Here is an 18,944-nt window from a genome sequence, read left to right on the forward strand (position 1 = left end):
TTATAAGAAAAGAAAACTAAAGCTTAACTTTATTATCCTACATCTCCTCTTAGTTTCTATAACATTACACATTACACTAAATCTATGTTCAACAGTGCACATGGTTTATGCCTTTGCTCTCTTCACTCCCTGAATGGCTCTCGATGGATTCAAGGACAGGCTACTAACACAACAGATGCCGGGATGGTCTGATTATGTCCCGATGCCTCAGAGGAAGGCGAAAAACCCCCCAAAGTTGGTTCCATAAATGAAGGGGGAAAAAATTCCTTCCTGGCCCCAAATGGCGACCGGCCAAAGCCCTGAGGCAGGGGTCACAAAATGCCATCCACACAACAAGAGCATCCTCCACTTGGCAACCTGGGCACTACAAACTCATGGTGCCTGGTCTTTCCCCAGCCCTTTGCAGAGCTGGTCTGGAAGATATTCAAGTTCTTCACCACGAGGGTTTCTCAGGCTGCTCCTCTTGCAGAGGCTGACTTGGCTGTGGCGGACGGCTCAGACTGGATGATGACTTGTCAGTCGGTGACGTGTGTGGTGGCTTCAGCGCTGTTGCAGCTTTTCTCTGTAGCCATCGGGCTCCAGGTGAGGTTGGGGAGGTCATCTTCTCTCATGGAGGTGCTGTCAGGGTTGAGGTGGTCTGCAGGTGTTGCTACGCAGTGTAAGAAAAAGCAGCAGAAGATTAAATCCATGCATTGGGACCATGATACAAGGCTGCGATGTGAGGAAGTGGGGACTGGGAGCTTTCCCAGGACACAAAGGCCTGAACATTTGAATGAGGGGAAAAAAAATAGATGGTGCTTAGCCTCCTGCCTGGAAGAAGCTGAACATCTTTAGGCATCACTGCCCAGCCACGTTCAAGATGAGGTAGATGCTCTGAATGGACAACCCCAGCCCCAAAAAGACCATGGTTGAGAGAGCTACAAGCAAGGGAAAGCAGGTCTCTGACTGTGGGAGTGACAGCAGCCTTTAACAGGAGGCAGAGGGTCCCCCCTGTCCTGGGGTGGCTCAGCCACTTGGGAGAGGTCCCGGGGCTCCTTCATGAAAGATGGCAACACCCTGCAGGCCCACCCATGCCACCCGGGGCAGAGGGCAGGTTTACCCGGGGGCAGCAGGGCACGAGGAAAGGCTCCTGCCATTGAGAGGAAAGAAAGGAAAGACCTGCGGAGGACGGATCCTAGGACAGGACTCTGTAGGGCAGAGGGGAGAATTGCCCACACGCGGCAGGGAGCAGGTTTGTGTTAGTGCCAAGAGCCTCCCCCTCCCTTCCCACTGCTCCCTGCTCCCCAGCGGCAGAGGGGACAGGACAGTACCTGCAGGAGCAAGTGTGGGCGGCTGGAGAGAGGCGATGGCGCTGGAGGAGGTGACCAGCAGGCTGTGCCCTTGCAGATCTTTAGGCAGCTCCTTCAGGTAGGTGATAATGAAGAGCTTATTCAGGACCCTGATGGGGATTTCTTTCTCCTGCAGAGGTACAAGAGCTGGTCATAGCCTGTCCTACACCCAGAAAGGACAGGGGATGTGGGGAGGGGTCATGGGGCAGGGATTGGACTGAAACCAAGGGGTCTTGGCAACAGCTCAGGGAAATGGGGGGCAGGTTCCTTGAGCAACATTTTTCTGAGAATCGCGGTAAAGACAGAGGGTGGCAGCTCTGGGCTCTGGGCAATGGGGCAGATCAGCAGCGCCAAGTGCCTGAATCCTCCGTTCTCCCTAGAGCAAGCACAGGATAGTCGGCAGGAGAAGAAATGGAGCCATGCGGGGACCTGTGCACCTCCTAAAGACTCCTGACTGCAGACTGGGAATGGGAAGCTTGTCCTGAGGGAACACGCTGTGTATCTTTGGGCCTGGCAAGAGACCTTGACCCTCAGGGGCATGACGTGTGCAAAGGACAGGCTGGTGCCATCCTGCCTAGGCAGATTAATTCATTCCTTTCTCCAAGGCACTTGGCAGGCCTCCCGTTCTCCTCAAGGCCAGTTTGCTCAGAAGGCAAGGGAGATTTGCACCTTACAGACAGGGGCAGGTCACTGATTGAGTTAGTCTGCGAAGTACAAATGGACCCCACCGTGAGCTAGAGCTCAGACTCCGGTGTGTAGTGACCTCTCTCTGCTCCATGTTGTCCCCACACAACAGGTCGTGATGGGACGACAGCAACTTTACGTGGAACAGAGCCGAGGGGCCGTGAGCTCACTCTCCTCCCTCCCCGCACTCCCCAACGTGGCTGCTGACCTTGTGCCCCATCAAGCGGCCGGCTTCCCCCAAGATTGCATACAGGAAAACCAGCCCAGCTTGGCTGATGTGCATCGGTCCGTTGCGAACTGCATGAAGGGCCCTCTGCAGGAAAGCTCTCCTTTGCTCCTCCAGCAAGATCTTTCTCAGCCCCTGAAACAGGAGAACACAAGGCTGGCTACAAGCCACACACAGGCTCCATCTCTGGGGCTGGCACCACATTGCCCTGGACACTTGCAAGGCTGTAACCCACCGCAGGAAGACCCCTGCCAGCTGGAGACAAGCACCAAGCCTTTCTCCGAACCCCTTCATCACACACACCAGCCTCACCTCTCCCACTCTCGCCAGGTCCCTGTACTTCTGGACCTGGCTCTGATCGTTCTGGCGCTTGCACCGCAGCTCCTCTGCCCCTCGCATGTCTTGGCCTAGGACAAGTGGAGACACATGGCTCTGAGCTGCCATCCTAGCTTTGGTGCTCAATGTCCACCCAGTGGGGCTCTGGCTGCCCTTCTGGCACCATGAAGGGCAGGGCCCCAGCAGGAAGGTCATTGTTCTGCAGGAGTCAATGGACACCACGTGTCCTGGGACCAGTCTGGGCTGGGGGCCTGGGGATGGGCTCCCTGGTTCCCGCATGAGACACCCAGGATGGGTGCATTAGCACAGGCTGCAGTACCACAGCTCGGCGCTGAGGTGAAGAGGCCCAAATCATTAACGCCGACACCCTGAGTTGTTCCCAGGTTGGGAATGGACAGATGGAGACAAAGCGTCTGGCCCAGCACTTGGGACCAGGCTTTTGGAGGGAAACTGCTGGCATCGGAGCCTTGTACTCCAGCTGGGTCTCCTTACCCCTCTGATGAAGGAGGATTTGAGCGAGCAAATACATGCACGCCCTGGCCTTGCAGCTGATGGTCTCCTCCGGGTCGTTGATGGACAGACCCAGGCGGGCTGCCATGTCCCCCACCTCCAGTATGTCAGGGGAGCCCTAAGCAGGGGGAGAGGATCAGGCAGTTCATGCATGTCCCACCTTCCTTCCCCAATACATCCCCAGGCACAGTTCTCTCTCTCCACCTCTCCGCATTACCCAGCAGGAGGGCAGGAAGGCAGAGACCACAGTGCCAGAGCATGACAGCCCTCTCTTCCCATGGGAACCTGCAGCCCAGGGACTTGCTCGGGGCCCCAGGATCACTCCCCGTGCCTCATGCTCCAGGGCTAGTAGGCCCCATGTCCAGGGCTGACCATGCCCAGAGCAGGCCATGGAAAAGAGACCCGTAAAGAGTCAGGGGCACCACTAAGGCAGAAGCAAAGCCCTGGAGTGAAGCTCCTTGTCCAGCTTTGACCCCACTCTCCCAGGAGGGCCCTGGCAAAGGCAGGGGACCAGGACACTGGGGAAGGAAGGGGCTCACTGACCTCAAATTGTGGGAGGAGCTGCACAGCAAAGGCAATGGCGCCGGTCATGATCTTCATGCCCAGTGCACGGTGCTGGGCATCCGGCACCTCAGTCCACGATGTAAAGTGCTGTGGGAGGAAGATGTTAAGATGAGGGCACATGCCCTGCTGAACCCAGCAGCCTTGGGGTCCTCCTCCTCAGGACCCAGGTTTCAAGCTCGGGCTTGACCGTCTTCCTTATGCTTTGAGAGAGGCTTGCTACAGTGCACAGGGCAGGAGCTGTCCCGGCCCGAGCCCAGCCCCTCTGCACGGTGCTCACCTCCCAGATGGAGTAGAGCTTGCCCAGGCTGGGGGCGCTGGACAAGACGCAGCACAGCAGGCCCTCCAGGTACTCCTCGTACAGTCGCTGCACGACCTGAAAGGGGAGGCAGACCCGAGGGTCAGTGCCACGGAGCCTGGGGCCACTCCTGCCAGGGGGTGGCTTGTGGGACCTGGCAGTGGCAGGGGCACCTACCTGGTTTCGATGGGTTTCACGCCCTATGGCCAGGAAGCTCTTCTCCACGGCGGCCCGCAGGAGGCGCGACTCCAGCGCTGGCTCCAGGCTGAGCTTCGGGTCGCTGTGAGGAGAGAGGAGCCTGCGTCAGATTGAGCTATGTGGGGCGGCGGTGGCACTGGGGTGGGCAGGAAACAGCCTGGAAAGCTGGGCCTGAGCAGTGGGGATCCCCCTGGCCCACAGCAAAGTCAGGAGAGTCAGGCAGAGGTCCCTGTACCTGAGGCAGCGGATGGCGTCTATGCTGTACGCCAGGATGTGTTTTCGGTCGCCCTCCACTGAGATGGTCTCCATCAGGTCCTGTGAGCCCCAAAGGGGACGGGGAGGTAAGGATCAGCCACGTCCCCCACGGGAGACCACCCAGTGCTGCAGGCGCAGGCAGCAGGATCCCAACCAGCCCCCTCCCACCCACCCAGCTGGGCTGGCCCTCTGCCTCCCACGGCCTTGCAAGCATGGCACTCAAACCTCTCCTGATCCCACCCTCCCCTGCCCTCCAGATGCAGGATTGCCCAACGCTCAACATCCAGGTCAGGAATCGACCACTATCTCCCTCATCTAGTACCCCCATGTCATGCCCAGGAAAAGGCGCGCCTGCCATTCTCTCTCTTATCCCGCTCCACCTCTCCCCTCCTTCCTGGTGTCACGAGACAACATTTCCTCTCCTTCCCTCTCCCCACACCATCCCGTGCTACTCACCACGATCCTCTCCAGCACGGCCGCTTTCAGGTCCTCCAGCTCCACAGCCACCTCTCTGCTCTGGTCCGCGGCGATGGTCAGGCTGATGATGGCCAGCAGGAAGCGCTGCCTGTCCTTCCCGTCCAGCATCTACCAGGAGCGAGACCAGGGCTAAAGCAGGCTCTTAGCCAGGAGCCTCCTGCTCCTCCGCAAGCCCCCTGTGGGACTCAGGCCTCCTCTGCCCCCACGGAGCTGAGATGCATCTCCTTGGGGCAGGTGTTGTAAAGAGCAGGGCAGTGTCCGTGGAGGGAGGGACCCAGCTGGGGCTTCACAAACACCCACCTCGAGCAGCGCCCCGGGGCTCCCTTGCGGGCTCTGGGTCCCAGGGGGTGACCTCCTGCCATGGGCCGCATGGGGGAATGGAAGACTGACTGGGTGCCGGCTCCGCTGGGGCAGTTTCATACCTCCCCGGGGTCCTGCAGGTGTTTCTTCACAAGGAGGAGGGCAGCTTCTTCCGGGGACCTTCCATCTTCCTCCTCCTCCTCCTCTTCCTCCTCCTCTTCCTCCAGCTCCTCGCCGGCTGGGCTGGGAATCACTGCACACGGAGGAAAGGGGAGAGGTCACTCGTGTGCCCCTGAGGAGAAGGGAAGTGGGTGTCGGGGGAAGAGATGGTGTCGTGCTCCCACCACCAGCACTAGGGTCCCCTGTCTGCCCCAGGACGTGCCAGGGAGGTGTGCGGCTCAGCCCCCTCACCTTGGCCAGGATCCCCCTGCCCGGCCCCATGGAGGGTCCAAGCGGCCTCGCTTAGTGAAAGGTGCTGAGACCTCTGGCCCCAGCGGCTCCCCTCACCTGTGCAGGTGGCACCGGGGGCCGGGCTGGTCCCAGACTCCAGGGAGCTACTGGAGTCCTCCGAGGAGGAGCTGCTGGTCGAACTGGTGGTGTTGGACTCCTCCGAGCTATCGCTGTCCTCCGAGGAGGAGCTGCTGCTCGTGCTCGTGCTGGTGCTTTGGGCCTCTTGGGACTTTTCAGAGTCCGAGGAGGAGGAGGAGGAGGAGGAGCTGGTGCTGGGGCTGGTGCTCCCGGACTCCTGGGACGTGTGCCAGTCATCCCAGGAGGAGCTGCGGCTCAGGCAGGGGCTGCTGTGGGCCTGGCTCAGCTCCTGCCCCAGGGCAGCTGGGCCCTCGTCCCCGGCTTGGCACGGGGCTGCCTCCTGCTGCGGGGCTGCAGGGCCGGGCTCCAGGCTGCCCCATGACCCAGGAGGGGAGCTGCACGGCTCTTCGGGTGCCGGGAGCTGTGATGGCGCTGGCTCCCGCCTGCCCAGGCGCACCCATGGCCACCTCCATCTGGACTTGGAGGTGGCTGATTTCTTTCCCTCCTTTCCCCTGCCGCTGGGAGCTGCCAGTTTACTTCGGCAGCAGATGGGGCACAGCCAGCTCCTTGCCCTGATGGGCCCCTCCTCATCACGGCAGGTGGGGCCCCGCTCCTCCTGCCCAGGCTCCCTGCTGCTCTCCTCTCCCATGGAGAGCACCTTGGCCGACCTCCTCCTGAGCACCTGCCGCAGCCTGTCCATCCTGGCACCCAACAGGGGCAATTATCACTGGGGTTCAAAGCATCCCCTTCACACGTATCCACCCCCTCCTCTGCTCATCCAAGACACAGGCAGGTGAACCCTGGGTTACAGCCATATCCACAGCCTCCCTGGCACTAGGGTTGGCAAGTGGGGAGAGCCCTTGTCTTAGGGTCCAAGACCTGCAGCTGGTTTGGACACACAGCTCCCTGCTCCTCTACTCCCCTCTCACCCCACGTGACTGGCCATGGGCTGAGTGCCCATGCATTTGGGAATGCCAAGGAGAGGAGGACAGGGGCCATTTGCCTGGGACCTGCAGGAGCCCAGCAGCGCCACGGCTTGGGGCTCCCTGCACGCTCAGTCTGGGCAGCACTGGCTGGGCTGGGAGGGGTGGGGAGCTTCAGCACCTGGGGATGTCTCCAACCCGCTGGAAGTGGTGTGAGGGAGCACCAGGGGCTGAGTGCCCACATTGCAGGGGCTGGATTTTCTGCCCATTTCTACAGTTCCTGCACAGAGACGGGAAGCCCCCACGGCGCTGCAGGCCCCTCACCTGCCCTGGGGGATGGAGCGCTGCTGGGCGGGTGCTCACAGGCCCTGGTGACGCCGCACTCCTCCCTCCGGCTCTGGACTAAGGTCTCCTGCCTCTCCTCCGATGGATGTCCCTCGCCGCCTCAAGCTGCAGTCGCTGCCGCCGATGGGGGGACGCCTACCCCTGAAAGGGACTATGCCATCCTCTTGGAAGCCATCCTTGTGCACAGCCTCTTCCCCCAAAACAAAACTACACCTCTAATCCCCCCCGCCTAGTCCCCTCTCTGTTTGCCCATGCCAGGACCCCTGTTCTTCCCTGATCTTCCCTTCCTGGCCCTTTCCTGCCACCCAACAGAAAGTCCTGCCACCCTGCGCTGGCCTTGTTCCACATCACAGGCGCTACTGGCTTGTGCCTGCAGCTTTACTCCATGCGTGTTGGTGCCCAGGAAAGACCAAGTGTCCTGCTCTGCGCCATCAAGACTGGTGGCTCTAAGTGGATTGTAACCGGGGTCCAGTCCACACTGGCTGTGCACCGCGCTCCAGCCATCCTGGCGGGGAGGGGAGCCCTGTCCCAGGTAGCTTTGGGAAGAGGTACGACACCCGTGTGAGAAATGATGTTCTGGATTGGAGATAAAACATGCAGAGTTCAAGGAGAAACATTTCTCATCATGGCCTCAGCAGGGGGTGGCATCCAGAGCATGCCCAGCTCCTGCACCCTACACACATGACTGCAGGGAGCGTTACTCAGCCCCTCACGCCAAGGGCAGGGTCCTGTCGGCTCCGTCTTGATGCTTCACACTTTCTCTGGACGCGGGCCACAGGCCTGAAAGCACAAGAGCCCCTCGCTCCCCTCCCAGCTCGACCCCTGCCGGCGTCTCCGGCAGCGTTGCCCAAGGACCGATCCTGACCTGCTCACTCCGGGCTGAGAGATCGCAGAGCGAAATCCTCCACGAAACCGGTTCTGCTGTCGCTCTCCAAACGGCGCCTGATGATTACTAACAGAAACAAGACGGGACATTAAAATCACATGAACATGGAGGAAATACTTACTCTTCCCCCTGGACTGTGATTTCAAGGAATAAATTAATCGGTATGGGTTTGTTCTTCAATTCTCCCCTTCATTAAAAAGGAGGAGAAACCCCATCTCCAGGTGTCTGGGCTGGGGCAGCTCGGCCGGGCTCGGCTCCGTTTCCTCCCTCCGGGCTTTACACAGGCACAAACCACCCCCGAGGGAAAGGCGCAGACCTGGTGCCCGCTCTTGGCTGAACACAACCTGCAGGATCGGGTCCCACTGCCCTTCCCGGTCCCATCGCTGGTGGGGCTGGTGCAAATCCCACCCCGTCGGGCCGCGTCCCCCTGGGACACCTCGTCCAGGAGCAGGAGGGCGCCGGCCCCGCGGCTCTTTCACGTCTGACTCTGACAACCCCTGGGGCAAGAGGCCTCCTCTCGACACCCGCGTTGCCTCAGGCGGGGGCACAAGAGGGGCAGCGCTCTCCGCAGCCGACTTACCCGTCTGTGCAGACCCCGGGCGCCCGGCAGCACCGCTCCAGCCTCCGCCGGCAACTGCCTGGAATCCCGCGGCGCCGCGATGATACGAACGCTGCCGCGGCAACGCCCGGGGACCAGCTCCATCGCCCCCCACCCCGCACCCAGCGCCGCAGCCCCCCGCGGCACCGCCATGTCCCCCAGGGCCACTGTCCACGTGCCTGGGGATGGGTGTCGCTCAGGACAGACCAGGTGCTCCCCCAAATTGAGGGCAGGGGGAGGAAATGCCCAGTTTCCCACTTTACCATAACTACTTTGTTTTTCACCGGTGCCAACACGAGAAACAGGCTTGCCGTGCGCACTGCATGGAGCAGTGTGCACGGCACCGGGGCCCTTCTCACAGCTATACCCCTGCTGGGCTCCCTGGGCTTGCTCTGTGCTCCCTTCTTTGCACAGACACCGGGGACCAGGCACAGGGCCATGCACCAACCCTGCCCCCAAAGCCTTGCTCAGCCTGCTTCAGCAACCCCAGGAAGCAGCGCCTGAGACACCTCCTGACAGGACCTGTCCTGGGAAACCCACAGGTGGCATGGGAGACACCAGCCGATACATCCCCAGGTGCCAAAATAGCCCTGCAGCAAAAGGCCCCTGCCACTCAAAATGCCAACCCCAATGCTGGCAGCTCTCCCAGTCCATGCCCCACTGGGGTGCTCTAGGGTCCAGCTTGTGCATGTGGGCTGCCCTCTCCCACCGTGCCCTAAATACATCTCCGGGAGTCCAACCAACTCCAAGCAGGAAGACACCTCTATCCCTTTCCTGCTCCTAACCCTGGTCCCAAACCTGACCCTAACCCGCGCTCAGCTGCTCCTGCAGGAGACCCCGCACAGCCTGGCTCCAGTGACTGGCCTAGAAGTCCCAAAACCCCGTCACTGGTCCTGCTGCAAATTGCCTTGCTGCCAAAACACCTCCCGGATCCAACTCCAGGTGGGGCCCTCAGGCTCCATCCAGCTTCTTAGCAGCGTGGAGGAGGCGACCCACTGCAATACAGCACTAACAGGGAGTCCTACTCATCCCGAGCAGACAGACAGCTCCACATTTGCCTGTTCTCAGCCCCTAGCCAAAACCCAGCCCCTGCCCCTGCCCCTGCCCCAGTTCAGGCTGCTCCAGCAGCCTCCGGCAGGAGCCCCTGAGCAAGCTGACTACAGCCGAGCCCTAGCATGGGAAACCTGAGCTTGACCCTGGGGTAAGTCAGCCTGGGCCTGGAGAGGGAAGAAGGTATGGGCACGGGAGCTAATACAAAGCACCTCTTTAGGATGGTCAGCACTCCTGGGTAAGGATTGTTATGAGACTGCTACGTTTCCCTCTCCAGCAGCATCTCCACAGCCTGCCTCGCCATGCCTCAGCCTCGCTGGTGGCCTATGTGGTCCAGCAAGTGCACGGCGCATCTCTGCAAGCCTGGCCATTGCTGCACCCTCCTGACCAGTTCAGCACAGCAGTTTGAATGATATGCCGTCCAGGCCTGCCAGTCATCTGCACCCACCGCTCTCTTCTTCCTGGTCTTTCTTATTGGCTGCAGCCTGGCCCCTTGCTCAGCTCCCATCTCATGCAATGCACCAGCAGCAGTAGGAACCTTGCCCCTGACAGCTCTTGACCCTAGAAAGCAAATAAAGAAACAAGGCATCTGCTAAACTTGTCCAACTTGATGGTAAGCTCTGAACTCGCCGTCTCCTTTTACATTGGGTCTCCGAATCCTCTTTGCATTTGGTTCAGGCTCCCAAATCTGTCCTGAGGCTCTGGCCCTGGGATCCCTTTCTCTTTATGGCTGCCAAGCTCCCCTTAGTGGTACCAATGAGAAGAAATCCTGGCCAGATCCTGGCTCCACCCATGACAGGGGCACAGTCCCTTGTTCATGTGAAGGCAGAGGGGACGGGAACAGACTTCTTCTATTTGGGGTCAGACCCAGGAGACCACCATCACATTCCCAGCTCTTCAGAGGCCACTGCCCATGCACCTGGGGATGGGTGTCCCTCAGGGCAGCCCGGGCACTCCCCAAATCAAGGGCAAGGGGAGGAAATGCCCAGTGCAGTCGCCCACTTTGCCACAGCCACTTTTTTCCACTGGTGCCAACACGAGAAACAGGCACGGTGTGCGCTGTGTGGAGCTGTGCACATGGCACTGGGGCTCTTCTCACAGCTGCACCCCTGCCGGGCTCACTGGGCTTGCTCTGCGCTCCCTTGTGTGAACAGATGCAGGGGACCAGGCACAGGGCTGTGCACCAGCCCTGCCCCCAAAGCCTCACTCGGGCTGCTCCAGCAACCCCAGAAGGCAAAGCCCAGGGCAAAAGGTCCATGCCACTCAAAATGCCAACCCCAATGCTGGCAGCTCTCCCAGCCCATGCCCAGCTGGGTGCCCTGGGGTCCAGCTTGCTTCCTGCTTCCAGTGCTGGCCTCTCTCTGTGGGGGAGGGGGCTCTGGCTGCCACTGAAGGAGATGAGGTTGCTTTTGCCTTGCCTCTGCTCAGGAGACCGGAGTTGAGCCTCCTTCAGCGGCTGCTGCGGCTGCTTCCTTAACTGTGTTTGATGTGTTGTGGGTTCTGCAACAGCACTGTGGACCCTGCTGTGTTGAACTAAGAGTCATTTATTATTATCAGTCTCTGAAATCATATCCAGGGTGGATCTTAACATTTGCATCCGTATATGTATGCAGATCTGAGACCTGCTCTGCCTCAACTCAGTCCAGTCCTGTGGAGGGAGAGGAAACAAGAAATGCCTCTGGCTCCTCATGGCAGAGAACAGGGAGTCCCAGTGCTGCAAAAGTGCCACAAGCAACTGAGCCCTGCAGTGCTGAGCATGAGGCTTTAGCCTTCAAGGGACAGCGCAAGGAAAACACAACCAGACACAACCGTGTTGGCAGTCTGGTTTTGAACCTTTGACCCCCACTCTGGTGCCTGGTTTCATTATAATTTGTCCCAAGTAATTAGTAACATGTCACTCTGCCACCAGTAGTAATAGGGCCTTATAGTTTCCTCCATGGGCCTGGGCTTATGACATCCCCTGGTGTTCACAGCCCAGGGTTGTGCTCTGGCAGGTGCTGCTGGGGCTGTGCTGGGAGACGCCTGCACTGCAGCCCCCGATGCCCAGCCCTGGGGGCACTTTCTGCAGTGCTGGGACCAGCGCCCCGGGCAGCCCGGCACCAGCTCCTGAGCCAGAGACTCCAAGTCATGGGGAGAGACCTGGGGGCTGGCAGCCCAGGGGCTCTGCACACGCGGCCCCTCCACACCCATCGCTGGTCCCCGCACGGCTGCGCATCCCAGAGCTGCTGCCCTCACTGATATACAGGGCACGGGCAGATCCAAGGCGGCGCACTTGCTCTGCTTTGGTTCCTGTTCCACCCAAACTTTCAAACCAGCTGCCTGGGAGAGGCAGCATCATTTCTACTTGGAGGGTGCATCTATACAAGGTGCTTATTGTGCATTCGCCTATTAAAACTGCACAGTAGCACAATGGTTAAAAAGCATACTAATAACCTACTGTGCAGCATTACTAGGCTCATGCGCAGGAAGCATCACAAAATAACCGTGCTCCAGTGCGACTGCACAGTAACGCTAGCTCCTGTGCCTTTAGTTAGTATTTTAGAAACAAGTACTAACCTAAATGCCCACTATGTAACATGCACTGATGAATATGTAAATCTGCCCAGAGAGACTCAACCTATCTCATGGCCTGTAATCATCTTCCTAATTCTTGTTAATCTTCCTCCCCTCCACAAGTGTCAATGACCCTCTCTCCTTTTTAATGGTCCTGAAGATCCACTTTTCCAACTATCCTTTCTTCTGCAATGTCACTGCCTGATAGCCACTCTCTTCTGTTTCACAGCCCTGCAGACTGTGTTTAGCATTAGCTAAAAACTTCAACTCAGGTGTGGACATCTTATTTTAACTTGGGTGTAGAAATGACTGACCGTGAAGTATTGGAGGCGCTGTCAAAATCCTCAAGAAAGCTAGATTTTGTTTCATGAATCTGAATAAATGATGTACATTTAAATTTAATGATAGCAGGGCTTTTGATGCAATGACCTTTGACAATTTAACCTGGTTTGTTGTGTTTTTTAAACCTGATCTATATTCTAGCATAGGGGTTGTCAACTGGGTGCCTGCATACCCCTCAGGGGTACTTGGAAAGGGGCTAGGGTGTATGCACAGGAGGGTGGGGACAGAGCAGCGTATTCTCATAATCCTTGACATCGAAGGGGTTAAATTATAAAATGTATGCTGATAGGCTACGTAGGCAGCTGGTCAATCTGGAAGCGGGTGCGCAATAAGAAAAAGTTTAGGAACCTCTGTCCTAACAGGAACACATCACGTGCGGCCTTCTAGTTTCCTCGGTGGGCCTGGGCCTGTGAAGTCCCCTGGTGTTCACAGTCCAGGGTTGTGCTCAGGCAGGTGCTGCTGGGGCTATGCCGGGAGACGCCTGCACTGCAGCCCCCGGTGCCCAGCCCAGGGCATCTGGGCCTTTCTGCACTGGCTGGATCCAGCTCTCCAGGGCAGCCCGGCGCCGGCTCCTGAGCCGGAGAATCCTAAATTGGGGAACCTCTGCCCTACCGTATTAGAGAAGCTTCTTGTTTTGCTTTAGCTGGAGGAAAATGCGTGTTGTGTACCGTGTGATGACGTGCCACACTGTCTGCATCGCTCTCTTCAAAATCCTAGATCCACTTGTGCACTCAGGATCTTGTTCCCAGTAGCCCTGGCAGGAGCTGACCTAGGTCCTAGGAAGTGGACATCCCCGGGAATGGGCAAGGGCGGAGATGTCCCAGCCTGGGGTGAAGGAGATGGGAAGGGAGAGCCTGGCTGGACGGGGCAGCAGGAGCAGGCATTGGGGAGGGAAGTGGCCAGCTCCAGCCTGGCCCAGGCCCAGGCCCCTGCTCTGTAGCCAGCCTGGGAGAAGCACTGTCCTGTGAGCAGCAGAGAGGAAAAGCCAGTCCCTGCCCCTGCCTGGTGTCTGCACTGCTGAAGGAAAGGGTTTTCAGGAGGGACAATTTTGGGAAGACTGAAAATACTAAGACACCCATATTCTTGCCATACGGCCCTGGCTCGAGTAAAGCTGGAAAGGCAAATGGGGGACAACTAAAGAAGGCAGATTTTGACTTAGATAATGCACCCTGCAGCAGGAGGACAGCAGGCAGCACTGCAGTGAGACGGGCTGTCTGGGCAAGGGGCCCCGGCTTTGCCAGGAGCGCAACCACCGCAGTGCCGCCTGCCCCCAGGCCAGCGTGCTCCGCTCATCGTGGGAGATGTGCTGAACAGCAGAGGGGCTGCGTGGCATCACGGGGCAGGGCCCAAAGTGTGTAGGGAAGGTTGTGACCAAGGATTGTCACAGGAAGGGAAGAAATCTGGTCAAATCAGGGCATGCCCTTGACTGAAGCCCCTTCAATTCCTTCCCGCCCCCACTCCCCTCCCCTTGCATTTCTCTCCCAGGCCAGCTGCAGAATAACTTCCCACTTCACTGCAGATTCTCCCTCAGGCCAGGAGACACCCTCCCCTATATTACTCCTTTCCAGTTACCCCTTTTCCCAGGATCAGTGAGGTTTTCACCATTATTTCCAGGCCATTCCCTGATGGTTGGGATGAATGCCAAGTGGCTTTCAAAAGGTCCCGTGTGAAATGTGTCTTTCAGTGGAGTCTCGTGCCTTGCTTCACTCAGACAGAGAATTTAGGGCAGGCGTTTGCTTGTGGGTGGGAGGTGACATCTGTCTTTTCAAGGGTGTCGCTTCACATCCAAATTGAAAAGCTGCAGGGAAATCCTGGCCATCTTCAATACGAGCAGGCCGTCTGACCCCAGACCTCGTGATGGGAACATGTGGAATAAAGGAAACCAGAGGCCTTTTGTGTCGGGAATCGAGAGATCCTGGCTAAAGCTAAGTGCGCTGCTTCCACTGAGACACTCCTGGCTTGAAAAACCAGGATTATCTCAGCACATAAAATGACTTCAAAAAATGGGGCTCTTGTCCCAGTTTAAAAGTCTGTCTCAGGAAAGCCATAGAGTCGCACCGTCTCAGTAGAGGTGACCGCAGTGAGTGAGGCCGTGGCTGCTCCCTAGGACACGTTACTGACAATAAATGGTGCCACCCTGCCCCTGCTGCCAAATTCCCAAACCCAGAGCCCTACACAGCAGGCTGGGGTCAGATTCATAGATTCACAGATGTTAGGGTCAGAAGGGACCTCAAAAGATCACCGAGTCCGACCCCCTGCATAGGCAGGAAAGAGCGCTGGGTCTAGATGACCCCAGGTAGATACTCATCTAACCTCCTCTTGAAGACCCCCAGGGTAGGGGAGAGCACCACCTCCCCTGGGAGCCCGTTCCAGACCCTGGCCACTCGAACTGTGAAGAAGTTCTTCCAAATGTCCAGTCTAAATCTGCTCTCTGCTAGCTTGTGGCCATTATTTCTTGTAACCCCCGGGGGCGCCTTGGTGAATAAAACCTCACCATTTCCCTTCTATGCCCCCGTGATGAACTTATAGGCAGCCACAAGGTCGCCTCTCAACCTTCTTTTGCGGAGGCTGAAGAGGTCCAGGTGCCCCAGTCTCTCCTCGTAGGGCTTGGTCTGCAGGCCCTTGACCATACGAGTTGCCCTTCTCTGGACCCTCTCCAGGTTATCTGCATCCTTCTTGAAGTGTGGCGCCCAGAATTGCACGCAGTACTCCAACTGCGGTCTGACCAGCGCCCGATAGAGGGGAAGTATCACCTCCCTGGACCTATTCGTCATGCATCTGCTGATGCACGATAAAGTGCCATTGGCTTTTCTGATGGCTTCGTCACACTGCCGACTCACGTTCATTTTGGAGTCCACTAGGACTCCAAGACCCCTTTCCACTTCCGTGCCACCCAGCAGGTCATTCCCTAGGCTGTCGGTGTGCTGGACATTTTTCCTCCCTAGGTGCAGCACTTTGCATTTCCCCTTGTTGAACTGCATCCTGTTGTTTTCTGCCCACTTGTCGAACCTGTCCAGATCTGCTTGCAGCTGTTCCCTGCCCTCCGGCGTGTCCACTTCTCCCCATAGCTTTGTGTCATCCGCAAACTTGGACAGAGTACATTTCACTCCCTCGTCCAAGTCACTGATGAAGACATTAAAGAGTATCGGTCCAAGGACCGAGCCCTGCAGGACCCCACTGCCCACACCCTTCCAGGTTGAAGCCGACCCATCCACCACGACTCTCTGGGTGCGACCCTCCAGCCAATTCGCCACCCACCGGACTGTGTAGTCATCCACGTCACAGGCTCTTAACTTGTTCACCAGTATGGGGTGGGATACCGTATCGAAGGCCTTCCTGAAGTCTAAGTACACGACATCCACCCCTCCTCCTGTGTCCAGGTGTTTCGTAACCTGGTCATAAAAAGAAACTAGATTGGTGAGGCACGATCTGCCTGCCACGAACCCGTGCTGGTTTCTCCTCAGCATAATTTGTCCTGCCGGGCTCTCGTATATGTGAGCCTTGATAATTTTTTAAAGACTTTGCCAAGGATGGAGTCTTGCTCCACTATGTTTTCCCCCTCTTATTTTCACAGTGTATTCCTAGAAGATTTCCTTGGTGGCGGGAAAGGAGACCAGGCTCCCCAGCTGGAGTTCAAACCTCTGCCTTTTACTCATCCCCTCTTCATCGTCTGGTACAACAGGAGCACCTAAATGCATGGCTCACTGCGCAGGGGTAGGTATCTCCTCCTGGAGATGCAGTGTGTGTTGATAGCCAGCCACTCTTTCTTCTTTCTTAAAAGTATACTGTGGGATGGGAGGTTGTTTCATGCCAGGCGAGGTGGTTGGCTCCGGGGATTTCAGTACGTGGCTATAAAAACGTTCACCTCTGGCTCAGGGCTGGGGTCCCATGCAGGTCAATGAGACCCCAAAGGCATGGCTGTCTGGGCCTTGTCGTGGCGCCCTGGGGAGCGTCTTGGTGCACTTCCCACTGGACAGGTGTCCGTCCTGAATGGAAAAGCTTGCCTGGCAAAACTGTCAAGGGTGAGGTTTGCTGGGAAAGGATGTGGGGAAGCTCCTCATGCTACTGGGCTGGACATCTGTGACTGAAAGACTTCAAACCCCAAGGCTGCCAATCTGCTCATGTGGTCTCCTTCCCCTTTCGTTTAAAAAAAAAAGAAAGAAAAGAAACAAAGCAACCAGAATATTTGGGGGTGGACAGATCTGCAAGTCCGAAGTCAGGAATGTACCACTCTTGAGCTGAATTTACCCGTGTCATCTGTCCCCTCCTATCTTTTTTCCTGCTTATCCAGGGGGTCGGACTTGATGATCTATTGAGGTCCCTTCTGACCCTAACATCTATGAATCTATGAATCTATGAATCTTGCTAGAAGTGCAAGTTTAGCCCGTGTCACTCACAGGTAAGCTGCCCTGGGTCAAGTTGCCAGCGTTCAGCTTCGCTTGCTCGGTGACAGGAGCAGACAGACGTTACCAGGACAAGAGACCGGCTGAATCGTAGCGGGCAAGACCTCTTCTCACCCTGTGTCCAACAGTGCGCCCGTTAATCTGGCCACAGCTGTAGTTTCCTGGTGTAAGCGTCCTTCATATGGAGGCAAAGTTTGGGGAGCACTTTCTGAGGTCAAAGATTTAAATAGTCAGCCGAACAAGCCTCATCCCACAATGTCCTCTCCTCCCCTTGGTGGGAAGGACAGGAGGACTTGCACCGAGGTGACCCCTTTGGTGCCCCCTGCTCCGAAACCCCTCCTGTCCATCACCAACAGGCGCTCATCCACGCGGTATCGTGCTCTTCACGGGAGCCGTCTTGGGAAGGGAATCCCCCCGGGCGGCAGAAAATGGAAGACATTCCCAAGCCGCGCAGGGATCAGAGGGTCAGGCTGGAGCAAAAGGGCCAGCGGGGTGAACGCGGGTGCATGATAAAACACTGCGGGGTGAGACCTGCCACGCGCAGGGCAGAGAAATCCCATTACTGGGGAGGGTTGTTCCTTCCTCGTGCCTGTCCAGGCAGCTGCTCAGCTTGCTGCCAAGTGCCCCCCGCCCCAAGATCCCCCAAACTCCTGGGGCTTTCTCCTGGCTTTCGCGCCAGGGGAAAGGCCAGACTGCAAATGGGATGACAAGGTGTGTGGGGAGCACAGTGCCCACTTGGTGTTCCCACTGCGCTGCTCCACCACAACCTCTTGTGAAGTGACTACTTTTTGAGGTAGGATGTGTGTTATGTGGGCTGGCCTGGTGTGGGCATGGCAGGTGTGGCTGCACTGGCCTGCTGCTAACATTTCCCCACTTGCCTGGAGCCCAAAGCCCCCAAAACACACACACGCCCAGGGTCTCACAGTGCACAAAATTGCCCAGCTTTCACTGTTTGACAATCTGCCCCCTGGCGAAGTCAATAGCAATACACCCGGAGAGGTGAGCAGAGGGACAATCAGGTCACTAGTGCTTCAGCCCTGACTTATACAAGTAACGCATGACAAGGCGAAGATTTGAACCCACACGTGGATTAGCAGTCCATCGTCTTAACCAGTCAGCCACCTTGTCATGGTTTCCAGGGAAGTTAATTTTTACCCAGAACCCAGCTGAAGGTTAGTTGATGTTTGGTGACTAATTAAAAATATGAGAGATGACGAAATGACAGCAAAAGTATATTCAATTACTGTTGATTGCTGTAGGCTTTTAAAGCAGCTTGATTATCCTATTGATCTCTGTCTAGTCATTGATAGAAAACATTTTCTTTTTTTTTACTTTAACTTTATAACTTAAATTAGACGAAGGTGCGACTTGTGTTGAGTTCATACATTTCCTCTGCATGCCTCTTGTGTCTTGTACTGAAACAACACATGTAAATCATTTGAATGAAGCCAAACCTTTGAAAAGACTTAAATTGTATTGTTTTGCAGGCAGAAAGATTGTTGGGTTTTTTTGGCCTTTGGGGAGGAAAGCTGTGCTGTATTGCATGGTGATCCTGCAGTGAGGTGTAATAAGAGAAACATATGGAGGCTTTTCCCTTAATTTTTAAAATAAATGATCCAGTCATTCCTATTCCTCATCATAGAAACATTGGCCCTCAATCTTATCTTTCTGGTGTGTATTTCATGCGTTTGTGGTTACTCCTACATTTTATGCAAAGGAGAGGAGACGCAAGCTTTACCGAGAGGTAACACAGTCACCGGTTACCTAAGGACTTTGGAAAGCTGAGCTTCGTTCCACCCTCTGCCACAGCCTGCCCTGCTGACCTTGGGCACATCCTTTTGTCCCTCTGTGCCTCAGTGCGCTGACCGTGAGTGGGAATGATCCTTCTCTACCTCACGGGGAAGTTGTGAAGATACATCCACCGTAGGCTGTAAGGCACGTGGGTGCAATGGTAATGGGAGTCAGATGAGCTCCTAACATACAAAAGATAAAATGTTAATCCTTCTGTCCCCAGACTTCTGCTTAAACTGAGTTTTTTCCAAGTTCGTGGTCAATGGCTGGACTTCTCATTTAAAATGTCATTCCAGCATCCAAGCTCTGTGTTAGTCAAGTATAAACTGGAATGACAAACCAAAACAGCTGA

The 18,944-nt window shown here is 56.7% G+C and overlaps 1 protein-coding gene across 1 annotated transcript; it reads right to left on the reverse strand.

Annotated features, from left to right (window-relative positions):
• LOC132244164 (uncharacterized) lies at positions 1 to 7,138 on the reverse strand. Its single transcript, XM_059715204.1, has 13 exons — positions 6,949 to 7,138; positions 5,681 to 6,402; positions 5,296 to 5,426; positions 4,853 to 4,981; positions 4,377 to 4,456; positions 4,121 to 4,223; positions 3,926 to 4,021; positions 3,628 to 3,735; positions 3,067 to 3,202; positions 2,551 to 2,645; positions 2,221 to 2,373; positions 1,311 to 1,458; positions 1 to 649 (listed from the first exon to the last, which is right to left on the reverse strand). Exons 2-13 carry the CDS (start codon positions 6,399 to 6,401, stop codon positions 516 to 518), a joined length of 2,034 nt encoding a protein of 677 aa, XP_059571187.1. The 5' UTR covers position 6,402; positions 6,949 to 7,138; the 3' UTR covers positions 1 to 515.
• Between the last annotated feature and the right edge of the window lie 11,806 nt (positions 7,139 to 18,944).

The sequence above is a fragment of the Alligator mississippiensis genome, chromosome 11 (assembly GCF_030867095.1).
Source record: "Alligator mississippiensis isolate rAllMis1 chromosome 11, rAllMis1, whole genome shotgun sequence".
Taxonomy (NCBI): Eukaryota; Metazoa; Chordata; order Crocodylia; family Alligatoridae; genus Alligator; species Alligator mississippiensis.

Excerpts from the sequence above, each read along its gene's own strand:
- LOC132244164 (XM_059715204.1), bottom strand. The coding sequence starts at position 6,401 with ATGGACAGGCTGCGGCAGGTGCTCAGGAGGAGGTCGGCCAAGGTGCTC. Across the intron at positions 4,982-5,295 it reads ACCTGCAGGACCCCGGGGAG|ATGCTGGACGGGAAGGACAG; the intron begins GTATGAAACTGC and ends CGCTCCTGGTAG. Across the intron at positions 1,459-2,220 it reads GCCGCTTGATGGGGCACAAG|GAGAAAGAAATCCCCATCAG; the intron begins GTCAGCAGCCAC and ends GTACCTCTGCAG.